This window comes from Micromys minutus, assembly GCF_963924665.1.
Source record: "Micromys minutus genome assembly, chromosome: 10".
Taxonomy (NCBI): Eukaryota; Metazoa; Chordata; class Mammalia; order Rodentia; family Muridae; genus Micromys; species Micromys minutus.
Window position 1 is genome coordinate 46,237,061 of NC_137979.1, and position 12,902 is coordinate 46,249,962.

Sequence of the window (12,902 nt, forward strand, 5' to 3'; positions counted from 1 at the left end):
TTGTCTCATTAGGGTATATATACAGGAGCACAATTTATAGATTCATTGGTAACAACGTGTTGAGTTTTGTAATAAGGTACCAGACTACCAAGGGGCTGTGGCAATCTGCATCTCTATCAGCAACACTGAGATTTTCTGTCACTCTACATCTTCATCAGCATTTAGTTGCTTTGCTGCTTTGGGTTTAGTTACTCTAATGGGTGTGTAAGATCTTTATCATCTTTTTCTTTCCACTGGGAAGGCCTCTCAGAGCTCTCTGTATGGATTCTCCTCTTTGCGAAGCTTCTCTTGCTCATGCTACCTCCATCCAGACGGCACTAGTCCCATGGTGAAGCAGTTTCTTACATTTTCTTGTTCCGTTGCTCATTCTCTGTCTTCTTTTTGGTCAACAAACCCAAGATATTATTTCCAATGAGGAGATCATCCAAATCTAAATCATTTCTGGGAGCTCTTGAGGCCTTATTTTCTTGTGGTCCCTTTGTTCTGTCCGCTCCTGGGTGACTTTTGTCTTTTTCTAAATTGACATGCAGAGGAAACCCGGCCACTTTAATGTTTTTTGCAGAAAGTCTCAAAGATTATCCGAATTTGTTGGCTTCATGGGGGAAAAGATCAGAAAACAAGATCCATAATCTTCCAGTGACATAACACTCTCTCTGTTTCTCTACTCTAGATAAAAATTTCCCTCCAGTCTTGTTATTTTACATCATTCTGGTAGGATGTTGGTGCTTCATGGCTTCTAGGGAAACCTTACTGTTGATACCTTATTGTAAATGGCCATGCCTAGACATATTGGCTACAAACATGCCTGCCCACTAAGGTTACTGTGAGCTGGGAAGAGATTACAATATCTTGCATTCCATAGTAGCTACTTGAGCATAGGAGTTTTCTTTCCGAGTAGCCACATTGTCACAGGTAAGTACTGACTCTTCATCATTGCCTAATCTCCATCATCTCTTCCAAATTCTTGCCTGAAAGTGGTAATTAATACATTTTAATGGAATGAATAAATGAAGCACGAATGACTTCAGCCTCTCAGAAGAAACAAACGAATTCATTGAAGTACATTTCCCAACATTATAAGCAGGTGAAAAACAAATAGAAACAAACCATGGCTTCTTTGCCCAGGATATAAGCTTTATTAAGAAACATCACAGGACACAAGACCACAGATAAAATGGGGACACCCAACAGGCAAGCTAATTACGATTAAAAAAGTAAGGAAGGGATCCAGTGGAAAAGTGTAGAATGGTCTGACTTATTTTTAGAGGCTGGAAGTTGGGTAAAGAATTTCCATTTTCTCTGATGACACCTGAAGAATGTCTCTCAGCTGTAGTCTGGTGTCTTTGATGTTAGACAAGCTTTAAGTAAAGAGAAGATAAAAGTTGGCCACCAAGCAGGATGAGTAGAGTTTTAGATTGTTCTTAAGAAACTATTTCCCAAGATTTTGACAATTTTTAGTCGTGGAAAAGTTTCAGGTGCAGTATATCCAGAACAATTTGGTGGTGAGTCTGTGGAGTCTCAGCATTTCTGGATCCACTGTAGAGGGTCGAGGTACTGACTCTAGAACAGACTCCAACAGTGCTGTGATGTGCCTGTATTCTGAGACTGCATAAAAGACAATGAAGTAGAGTTTGAAGAACTTGTTACTGGTCCAGGGGTGGTTAAGGAGATGTACAATTCAAGAATACCATGATCTGGGCAATTGAAAATCTGGCTGTTAATAGATGGATTAGCAGCAGTAGCAACAGCAGGCTGGGCGGCAGCAGGACTGTCCACAGTAAGATGGGCGGCAGCAGGAGGCCTGGGCATGGTGAAGCTGGCAGCAGGTTGGGGGTACACAGCTCACCACACAGCAGGGGGGCAGGCAGGTGCCCTCCACACGGCAGTCAGGGCGGCACCATCTAACACGGCAACTCACAGCTCCACAGCCACCTGCCTGGCCATAGCCAAAGCCACCTCCGATGCCATAGCCTGTCTCACAGCAGCTGGGCTGGAAGCAGCTGGTCTCACAACAGCTGGGCTGGCAACAGCTGGAGCCACAGATGCCACCAGTGGAGCAAGTGGGAAAGCCACAGAATCCAGTAGCACAACAGGCCATGGTGTCAGGAGTTGGTTGGATGTTGAGTAGGTTGGGTGAGTTTCTGAGTTTGGGAGCAAACCTGAGCATGGGCCCTTTATATAGTCAAGGGAGTTGCTGTTTATAAAATTCTTAACATATTTTTCTTGTTTTTGTTTAAATTTGTTCTTCAGTGGTCCTCTGATTGGCTTCCATTGAGATACTTGTGACATATTATGGGGATGGTTTTGTTTTATAAGGTCGCTGTGACTCGTTCCATTGGCCGCATACTCTTCAGAGTAGTGTTTGTGGTTTCCATGTTCAAAGAGTCTTCTCACCGTAGGCTAAGGCAACACCCTTGTTCTAAATACTTGTCATTCCACTTTAAACCTCTAAAGCAGAAGGCAATTTGATCTTTCAAGCATGATTTTTCTCTCCGGCATATAGAGACTAAATTCTATGGAATTGAAAGCACTGGCATATTTGCCACATTGAGCACACCTTTGGTCACAGGTAATAGAAACATCCCCCTCCTTCACTCCAGCACCAAAGTCAAATGGCCTCTAGGGCTCTTTACATTTCAATGGATCAGAAACATTTGTATTTCAGGCCAGAGAGAGTTCTTTCACTGGGAACCAAACAATTTCTTTCTTTCTTTCTTTCTTTTTTTCCAGAAAGTATCCAGCCTGATTTTCATATATTCTTATTAAATGTTTATTGAATCTGATTCAGTGGTGATTAGCTGAGGGGGTGGAGTATAACGTATGATTCACAAACGCCAGAGCCACTCAAGGATGAGTAAGCGCACTTTCAAGTTGTAGCCCCGCCCACAGAGACTTAATGCCGAGAAGATACTAGGGAATGTTGAGCTATTTTTGTCTGAATTTAGTGGTTGGAAAAAAGCTTGGGGAAAATATCTAGGAATTATGACACCTCGAACAAATACAGTCATCCAATTCTCTCTTTTCTGGAATGTACCATTGTGTTTGTAATCCATCATTGCTGCCAATTTAATAAGACAGGTAAGTGCTGGGTTCTTGTAAGTAACCCGAAGACATCTTCTTAGGTCTTTATGTATTCTGTGTATCGCAGTCAACTGTTTACATCAGAATTAAAATTACATAACAGAGTCTACCTCCTTTTGTTCTAGGTTTGCATAAGCTTTTTTTAAGAAAGGCATTTTTCAGTTGGCGTGTTAGTTATAAATTGTGATGTTGCTGTTTGAGATTTCTAATGCGTCTGTCTGTGGGATGTGATGGTGGAACTCAGCAGCCATACCTCAAAGCTGCTTGCTTGACTCTTCTCTGGTACAGAATTATCCCTCACACACCCAGAAAGTGCAGGGGAATCTTGAGAGTTGAAGCTTACACAGGTGGAGATTAGTGGAATGGAGTTAGGCCACGTGGTAGGAATTAAACCCAAGTTGTATTGGAAATATTACTGGCAGATATTTTCCAATCTAGTTAGTAGATAAGCCAGTTTCTTTATGTTGTGCATGGACAAAGAAAAACCATCTACTGTAGTAAATGAGACAAGGTTAGAGTTGGTATAAAAAGTCCACGCAGGGGACTCTATTGGTCTGGGTCTATTTTAATAAAACAGTCACACATTTAAATAACCAGGAAGATTATTTAATGCACAGAACACTTTTATTAGCAGACAATTTAAGCATAAGTTAATTTTCATCAAATCATTTTGCCTTAGATTATGTGTCTATACCCGAAGGTTACGATCATCTATACACACACAGCTTAAAATTAGAAGATGAACAGAAACCTATTCACTTGTGCATAAAACGCTTTATTTGAGAGCACTGGGCGTCTCTTCAAGTAGGAAGCATGGCTGAAGAACCATGACCTAGGGAAAAAAGTCCACATGTCACTGGAACGATATATTGCTGCATCCTGTGCATCACTTAAGTAATGAAGCGTCTCAGGAACATTCTGATTGAGACGTGTGTTCAGTGCACCAATTTCAGCACATCTGTGGAGATCCTGATGAAGACTTCCACTACAACTAACAGATTAGCAACATGAAGATACTTAGCATCCATCACACAGAAAAAGTCCTTAGCAGTCCACACAGTTCTTCAGTGCTTTTCATTTTATTTTTAACTACTAAGGAATGTGGCTCCTAGCAGCTGGGCTCAGAGCAGCTGGGCTTAGAGCAGCTGGGCTCGCAACAGTGGCAGCAGCAGGCTGGGCGGCAGCAGGACTGTCCACAGTAGGATGGGCGGCAGCAGGAGGCCTGGGCATGGTGAAGCTGGCAGCAGGTTGGGGGTGTGCAGCTCACCACACAGCAGGGGGGCAGGCAGGTGCCCTCCACACGGCAGTCTGGGCGGCACCATCTAACACGGCAGCTTAGGGATCCACTGCCACCCTCTTGGCCACTGCCAGTTCCACAGCAGCTGGGCTGACAGCTGCTGGTCTGACAGCAGGTAGGCTGGCAGCAGCTGGTCTGAGAGCAGCTGGGCTGACAACAGCTGGACTGGGTGCAGCTGGGCTGACAGCAGCTAGACTGGGAGCAGCTGGGCTGACAACAGCTGGACTGGGAGCAGGTGGGCTGGCAACAGCTGGCTTGGGAGCAGCTGGGCTGGCAGCAGCTGGAGCCACAGGTGCCACCAGTGGAACAAGTGGGAAAGCCACAGAAGCTAGTAGCGCAGCAGGCCATGTTGGGTCAGGAGTCAAGTTGGTTGGTCTATGAGGAGAAGTTTCTGCGTTTGAGTTGTGTCTTCCTCACCTGGCCTTTTATATATTCCCTATAGCTGCGTATTCATCTAACATTTAGCATCTTCCTTTGACGCAAGCTGCAATGTCAGTCTATGATTGGTCAGTACCTGAGTAATCAAGAAAATTATAAACAGTGCTTCCATCATCTGCTATAGTCAGTGATCAATTAAATGGAACTGTGCTTCCTCTTTTCTCTCTAGTCTAAGAGAAGGTGTATCACCAAACAGCACCCCTCAAGAAAAGTCACATGACAAATACTACCCTGGCTTGCTTTGTCTCAGCTGACCTTTGATAACCTTAGAGACAGTTTATCCAAACTGAAAATTTATTTCCTAAGCAGCCACTCAGTGACAAACATGATTTCATAAACAGTTTACTCAGACTCAGTAAGACTAATATTGGTGTCATCAAAACATGAGCTATTGAACTGATTAGCATCCAAACAAAGTCTGCCTTTCCAGGATCAGACTGTGCAGGTTAGAAGAAGCTAAGGCTCTCTGATACTTCCTTTTGGTCATCAACGCACGCATCGAAACCAAAAGCCTTTAACGACTTTGCCTTTTACTTCATTTTCTGTCTTTGTGAGTGTGTGTGTATGTATATATATATAAACACACAGAAAACTAGTATACCCATATATGTATATATATGCAAAACACATGTATATATATGTATATATAGTATGTATATAAACAAATATATCAAATATATAATGATATAATATATATTGCATGCTATCAATGGATACCATTTAACAAGGCAATTGCCAATACATGCATTAAAAACCTGAAGCTTTTAATAACTTTGCCTTTATATAATTTTATGTCATTGTCTTTATATATATATGTATATATAATGACATATATATATCAATTAATATCATTTAAATAATGGAGTCATATAAATAAAAACAGGTATCCCCTTTTCCTAGTGTGCACAGATGTACACACACACACATATATAAATATTTTTTCAAAACTAGTATACCAGAGATAATCAACATCAGCAGTTGGTATTTATTCTTAATTTATTCCTGCTTCTTGAAGTAATAATGTGTGTGTGTGTGTGTGTGTGTGTGTGTGTGTGTGCATACACGAGTGTGTCTCTTTAGTTTCAACAAAGTTCGGGGTTATGCATGCATAAATTAAAAATTCAATTGTAGCAAATACCCACTGCATGAGTATTAAAATTCATGTTAATATTTTAATATTATGTCAATCATGTTAACCTTCCGGTCTTATTCCCCCTATTGTACCCCAGTCTTTGTGTTAATACCACACTGTTTTGATTACTTTAGTTTTTAAATAAGCCTTAAAATCAGGAAGTTTACAAAACCAATTTTGTTCTTTAAAAACGATTACTCCTATTTTTCAATTAAGTGTCTGCGTGTGGGTGTGTACATGGGGTGCAAGCGTCCGAGGAGGCTAGAGGAGATGGAACCCTAGGAGCTGGAGGTCAGGCAGCTGTAGCCACTCAGTGTGGGTGCCTGGAAACAGGACAGAAGCACCATGGAGATTTCAAGATTAGCTTACATCTGTAGATCTGTTGTTAGCATTTTTATTTGAACAGTGCAAGTTTCCTAGGGACTAAAACACCAACCAACGAGTTTGCATGGAGAGACCCATGGCCCCAGATGCATATGCAGCAGAAAATAAAATTCTCTGGAACCAAGGGGAGGAGAGGCCTATAGTCCAGTGAAGGCTCATTTTCCCAGTGTAGGGGACGCCAGTGTGCTGAGGTGGGAGTGAGTGGTTGGGAGAGGGAGCACCTTCATGGAGGCAATGGGGGGGATGGGATTGAAAGAGAGGGATAACATCTGAAATGTAAAGGCAGAGAAGAGGCAATAAAAATACAAGACAAAAAACCCTGCAAGTTTTACAGTCTGTGGTCATTGGATATCTTTCCACTTATTTGTATCTTTTAAAATTTGTCTTTTGTTATTTTGGTGTCCAAATATTTTTCTCAGTCAAATTGATCCCTTCATGGTTTATTCTTTTGGAGGCCATTGTAAATGTAAGTGTTCATGTAGCTTTCCTTTTTGTATTGCTTACTGTTAGTGTATTCAAGTGTGTGTGTGTGTGTGTGTGTGTGTGTGTTCATGTGTGTGTGAACATGTGTGTGTGAGCATACATGTGCTAGTGTATGTGTGTGTGAGAGATTGTGTGTATGAGCATGTGTGTGTGTTAGCATGTGTGTGTGTTAGCATGTGTGTGAGCATGTGTGTGGTTGTGTATGTGTGATAGAATGCATGTGTGTTAGCATGTGTGTGAGCATTTTGTGCTTGTGTATGTGTGTGAGAGAGTTCATGTGTGTGAGTATGTGTGTGTGTATGTGTGTGAGCATATGTGTGCCTGTGTATATGTTAAGTTTGCATTGATATTTTTTCTATGTCCACTGATTACTTTTAATACTTCTTTTAATTTGTATTTTTATTTACATTTTATATTTTTGTACATAGTGTTAGGGATCAGCCATTTTTAGTGATAACAGGAGTCTGATCCAGCCTTCAGAGCATTCTCTGTCCTACTTCAGACTTTACCTGTGGTGTGACCATGTTCATTATAATTTCAAAGGAGAAAAAAAAAACTTGTTAAGAAACAACAACAACAGCAGCAAGAACAATCTTATCCCGAGCATTCCAGTAAGCTTTTTTGTTTATGTACCTAGCTGAAGTTGGGTTGTATGAGATGGTAAAAATAAATAAATAAATAAAAGAAAAGAAAAAAATGGAAAATAAAATCCTTTTTATTTTTAGCACTTTTATGTGTGAATCTTTAGGTGTGTGTGTGTGTGTGTGTGTGTGTGTGTGTGTACAATATCCTCTTATCTGTAACTGAAGTTAGTTTTACTCTTTTCTTTTTCAATTTGGTGACATTTGTTTCTTTTCTTTGTTCAGTTTCTCTAGCTCGCACTTCTAGTGCACAGCCAAGTTGGCGTTCTTGTCTCATTCCCAAGCTAAGGGAAAACACTATCTGTTTTCTGCTGCTGAGATTGAGGTGAATTGTATTCTTTTAATTGAGGGCTTTTATTATACTGAGGTAGTTTAAATTCTTGAGTGTGTTTTAAAGCAAAAAATCTTATGTATTTATTTAATTATCTATTCGTTTATTTGTGCATGCACAGGAGTGTGTGCCCTAGTGCACGTGTGGAGGTTCAAGGAAGACTAGCAGGAGTCTGCTCTTGTCTTCTGCCATTGAGTCCAGGAATTGAGCTCAGGTTGTCCGGGTTGGGAGCGGGAGCTTTTGCCTACTGAGCCGTGTCTTAGGTCCTACTGAGTGTTTTTAAAATGATGAGTTTTAAAACTTGTGAATTATGTTTTTGCAACAGTTGAGATAACCATGTGTCTCCCCCTTTATGTGCTAAAGAAAGATTACAGTGATTTTTTTATATGCTGGACAATCCCTGCATTGTAAGGCAAATTCTCATTTAATAATGCTTTTTGATCTTTTTATTGTTCAGTCGATGGATGACCGTTGTACTGTTGTATGAATATTGGTCAGGAATATTATTCTGTGATTTTCCTGTCTTTTCGATCAGACTGATGCTAGTTTTATAGGTGAGGCTTGAAATTATTTTTTTCTTTTTCTATTTTTCCCCATGATTGGTAGAACAATGAATGTGTTTTGAGATATTTCTTGGAAATTGTTGTTAATTTTTTAATGTACGTTTGATAGAATTAACGTGTGAACATGTCTGGTCCCTGGACTTTCCTCCATGGAGATTTTCGGATTACTGATTCAGTGTCCTTTGTAGTTAGAGCCATCCTCAGATTTTCACATTTTTTACCACTATTGATAGGTTTTATGCTTGTAGGAATTTCTCCACAGATGTGTTTATATCTGCACATTATGTATCTATGTTATTCAATTTATTTGCGTGTGTGGAGGCCAGAAGTTGACACTAGGTGACACCACAACTGTTCTCTCTTTTATCCTTTGAGACAGGGTGACTAACCCTGGAGCTTGCTGCTGTGTGTGACCACACTCACCTCTTCTCCTTACGTGGCTGCTGGGAATCAGAGTTAGGTTCCTGTGTGTGAGTGCAAGCATTTACCAGCTGATTGCAGATTCTTGTAGATCTGATAATGTCAAACTCACTTTGAAAGCTGTATCCTATTCCAGAGTCTGACTGTAGCAGGGTTTATTTAATTATTTTATGAACTTTTCTTTAATTTGTATTTTTAAAACTTAAATGTAATTGCACAATGTTCCCTTTCCTTTCCTACTCCCCAGATTTTCCTGGGCCACACATCACTCCTTATTCCCTCTCTAATTAGTGTCTTCTTATTTACTTATTATTGTTATTATACACATATATGTATATACACACATAAACATATACATAGATATGGACATAAATTTATAGATACAATCTGCTAAGTCTGATTAGAGTTGCTTGTATGTATATGATTTCAGAGTTGACCATTTGGCATTGGATAACGAATTAAGACGCTCATCCTTGAGGAAGACTAATTTTTCTTCTCTTAGCATTCCCTAGTTAGCTGTAGTTCTTTGTCTAGGGTAGGAGCTATACGAATTTCCCCTTGTGTCTATTAGTCCATCCTTGTTCAGGTCATATTGTGGTCAATATTCCCTGTTATTTCTAGGTGACAACCTTACAGCAGATTTCCTGGTCCTCTGGCCCTCACTGTCTTTCCACACACATCGTCTTCCACAACATTCCTGAGACTTAGATGCAGGACTTGTGTTGTAAATGTATCTCTTGGGACTGGGGCATAAGATCACTTGTTCTCCGCATTTTGACTATAGTTTTCTGTAATAATCTTCATCTGTTGTAAAGGGAAGTTTCCTTGATGTGGGATGAGAGCTATACTTATCTGTAGGTATAAGGCCAAATATTTGAAATGCAATTAAAAATTATTCTTGTTTAGTCAACTGTCAGTAGTAGTTTCTCCTCTAAGATTTATAACCTCCATAGGGATAAAAACAAAACAAAATAATTGAAGAATGACTAACAGTCTTTGTATGGCTGTGGCCATAGCTTATCTGAGGGAGCGCTTGCCTAGCATAGATGAAGTCCTGGGTCCAATTCCCAGAGCAATAATGAACCAGTTGTAGTATCACATATATACCTTTAATAGCACTCGAGAGTGGAGGTAGGAAAAGCAGATATTCAAGGCTACATATTTTTCTTGGCTATGTAGTAAATTTGAGGCTATCCAGGGATATGTGGGAATCTGTTTTTAAACAAACAGGACCCCAAGCACTAAATGGTATGTAGTAATGATGAAAGATTAAATTTACACTGTACCTTAACCTTGTGTGATTGTGTTTTATTTTCTTCTATAAGCATGAGCTGCTTAAGTGGCGAACATGATTTCACTTAGATTTAAAGGGCAGAAGGAGGGACTGTGCCTTCATTTCTGTCCTGTCCTTATAAGGTACCTCAGGATTGGAGCAGGTGTATAGACAGTCCATCAGGAAGTGAGCTGTTTGCTTATGGGCTTTCTCCTTTATTTACATCTTCTAAGCTTCTGGATTTTGTTTGTCTTTGAATGTATAAGTTATAATCTAACCTGAAACAATCCTCATCTAATAATTCACACTAATCTTGTGTGTGTGTGTGTGTGTGTGTGTGTGTGTGTTGGTCTGTGTGTCACAGGGCTCACGTGGTAGTAAGAAGACAACTTGAGGGAAGGAGTTCTTTTCCTTCCATTAGTGTAGGAATCAAGAATAAAATTCAAGTTTTCATCTTGGTCACAGCACTTTCACCCACTGAGCCATACTGATGACTTGGTGATATTATTTCTATCTATCTATGTATATGTTTATGTATATATGTATCTATCTGTCTATTTATCATCTTCTACACCATCCAGTTCCATGTCTAAGTTTATATTAGTCTGAAGAGCTGTCTAGATTTATGAAGCATTTCCTGATACTTATGCTTAACTATATAAAATGTATTTATATGAATATTACATAAAACACATTTGTATATAACAAATATGTGTTTTTCTATTAAGCAAGCATCGAAAACTAAAGAATATGTCTTAATTTTAAACATGGAGCAAAAACGTGGTAATTATTACTTTCTGTTTGGCAACTGGAAAAAAGAGTTTTAAAATCTCCACCTGCTTGTGAGTTTGTTCTTGGGAGAGGATGGACTTCCTGATGCCCATCTTGTTCAGTCCGTCAAGACTTTAAGTAAATGGAAATGAGCTGTTTATTAGCGACCACTGTTTTAGATCACTTGACATAACATCTTTATCTAGTGGATATAAAGAAAGCCACATTTATGTTCTTTACTCAGCAATTCTGGCTTCTGTGCACCTAGATATAAAAGCATTTGGTGATGAAGAATGTTCTGGTGTTCTAGTTAGTGATAGCTGTCAACAGGATCCAGCCTACGATAGCATGAAAGGGTATCTCTATCACTTTAGCCTACAAGGGACTGTGCTGATTATTAATTGATTGAGGGGGCTAAGCCCACTGTGGGCAGCACCATTCCTATACAGTGGTCCTGGTTTTATAAGGCAGCTAGCTAAAAATGATCCTGCAAATGAGCTAGAGAAAAAGGCACTAAGTTCCTGACTCTGGAATTTCTGCCTTGACTTTCTTCAGTGGTGAACTGTGTTCTGGAAGTATAAGCCAAACAACCTCTTTGCTCCCTGTGTTTTCAGACACAGTGGTTCACAACAGCAACAAAATAAAACAAGACCATGACAATGCTTTAGCTTTTTATGTGGTCTAACTACTTTTTGAACACATTCTATTTCCTAACAAGGTATATATGAGAAGAAGTGCATAAAAAGCAGGGCTGATGAGGTAGCTCAGTGGGTAAAGGCACTTGAGTCTAAACCTGATAAGCCGAGTTCAATCCTCAGAACCATAAGGTGAAAGGAGAGACTGCATCCGAGCTCTACTTACATGACCCATTAGCCATACAAAATAGGTAAATGTATAGACTCAAACGCAGAAATCTTTTTTATGGATGCCCATGAAGTATCTATTATTTACACAGTAAATAAGAAGAAACAAGTTTTGATATGACAAAAGATAAAATTTATTATTTTGATGCATTAGCCTTATTTTATGAGTAATTTACAGAACAGTGGAAGAAGAATGAAAAATAACTTAGCATTTTGACAGCACCTTGACAGCACCAAGCCTTGGAAAATAGGAACAATCCCAAAGTAAATGGATTTTCTCATTTGGGGATCAACTTTATATTTTCTTATGTTCATAAAGGATATCAAAACCTTCCCTCTATTAGATGAACAAAATGTTTTGTGAAGCCAAGTATTTGTGCCCCCAAAACACAAGCCATATCAAAGATCAAGAACCTGGTAAAGACCCAGGAGTTGAAAGCTGATCTTTTAGGGATCAGCAACCTGGGTCTTAACAGGTAGGCTCACAGCAGTTGGACTCAGAGCAGCTGGGTGGGCAGCAGTAGCAACAGCAGGCTGGGCGGCAGCAGGACTGTCCACAGTAGGATGGGCGGCAGCAGGAGGCCTGGGCATGGTGCAGCTGGCAGCAGGTTGGGGGTGTGCAGCTCACCACACAGCAGGGGGGCAGGCAGGTGCCCTCCACTCGGCAGTCAGGGCGGCACCATCTAACACGGCAGCTCACAGCTCCACTGCCACCCTCCTGGCCACTGCCAGTTCCACAGCAGCTGGGTTGGCAGCAGCTGGGCTGGCAACAGCTGGGCTGGCAGCAGCTGGGCTGGCAACAGCTGGGCTGGCAGCAGCTGGGCTGGAAACAGCTGGGCTGACAGCAGCTGGGTTGACAGCAGCTGGACTGACAGCAGCTGGGCTGGCAGCAACTGGATTGGCAGCAGCTGGGCTGGCCACAGCTGGAGCCACAGGTGCCACCAGTGGAGCAAGTGGGAAATCCACAGAAGCTAGTAGCACAACAGGCCATGGTGTCAGAAGTTGCTCTGTGCTGAAGGTTCGTTTGCTTAGAGAAGGTTTTTGAATTTGGGTGGTGACTGCCACTTCAGTCTTTTTATAATCCTTGGCTGGCTGCTGTTTCCCTAATTTCCAAAGTGTCTTCCTTGTTTATGTTTATGTAATTTTCCTCTCAATGGTAATTGTTTGTTCCTGAGTTACTTGTTCAGACTTAAGCCTGTAAAAAGTTGATTTCATTTGGTTTTCA

General features: G+C 40.6%; 3 protein-coding genes across 6 annotated transcripts in view; all 3 read right to left on the reverse strand.

Moving 5' to 3' along the window:
- Positions 1-1,729: 1,729 nt before the first annotated feature.
- Positions 1,730-2,098, reverse strand: LOC308426036 (keratin, high-sulfur matrix protein, B2B-like; the record flags this gene model as incomplete). Its single annotated transcript, XM_080923745.1, has 1 exon — positions 1,730-2,098. The coding sequence occupies one exon, from the start codon at positions 2,096-2,098 to the stop codon at positions 1,730-1,732; it is 369 nt and encodes a 122-aa protein (XP_080779871.1).
- Positions 2,099-4,189: 2,091 nt separating this feature from the next.
- Positions 4,190-4,726, reverse strand: LOC308426032 (uncharacterized protein; the record flags this gene model as incomplete). Its single annotated transcript, XM_080923741.1, has 1 exon — positions 4,190-4,726. The coding sequence occupies one exon, from the start codon at positions 4,724-4,726 to the stop codon at positions 4,190-4,192; it is 537 nt and encodes a 178-aa protein (XP_080779867.1).
- Positions 4,727-12,146: 7,420 nt separating this feature from the next.
- Positions 12,147-12,902, reverse strand: part of LOC308426023 (uncharacterized protein) — a gene marked incomplete at both ends in the record, with an annotated part of 34,115 nt that continues 33,359 nt past the window's right edge. For all 4 annotated transcript variants that reach the window (XM_080923733.1, XM_080923732.1, XM_080923731.1 and 1 more), the window contains one exon: positions 12,147-12,590. In XM_080923733.1, the coding sequence (XP_080779859.1) occupies positions 12,147-12,590 (444 nt within the window). The remainder of the gene's footprint in view (positions 12,591-12,902) is intronic.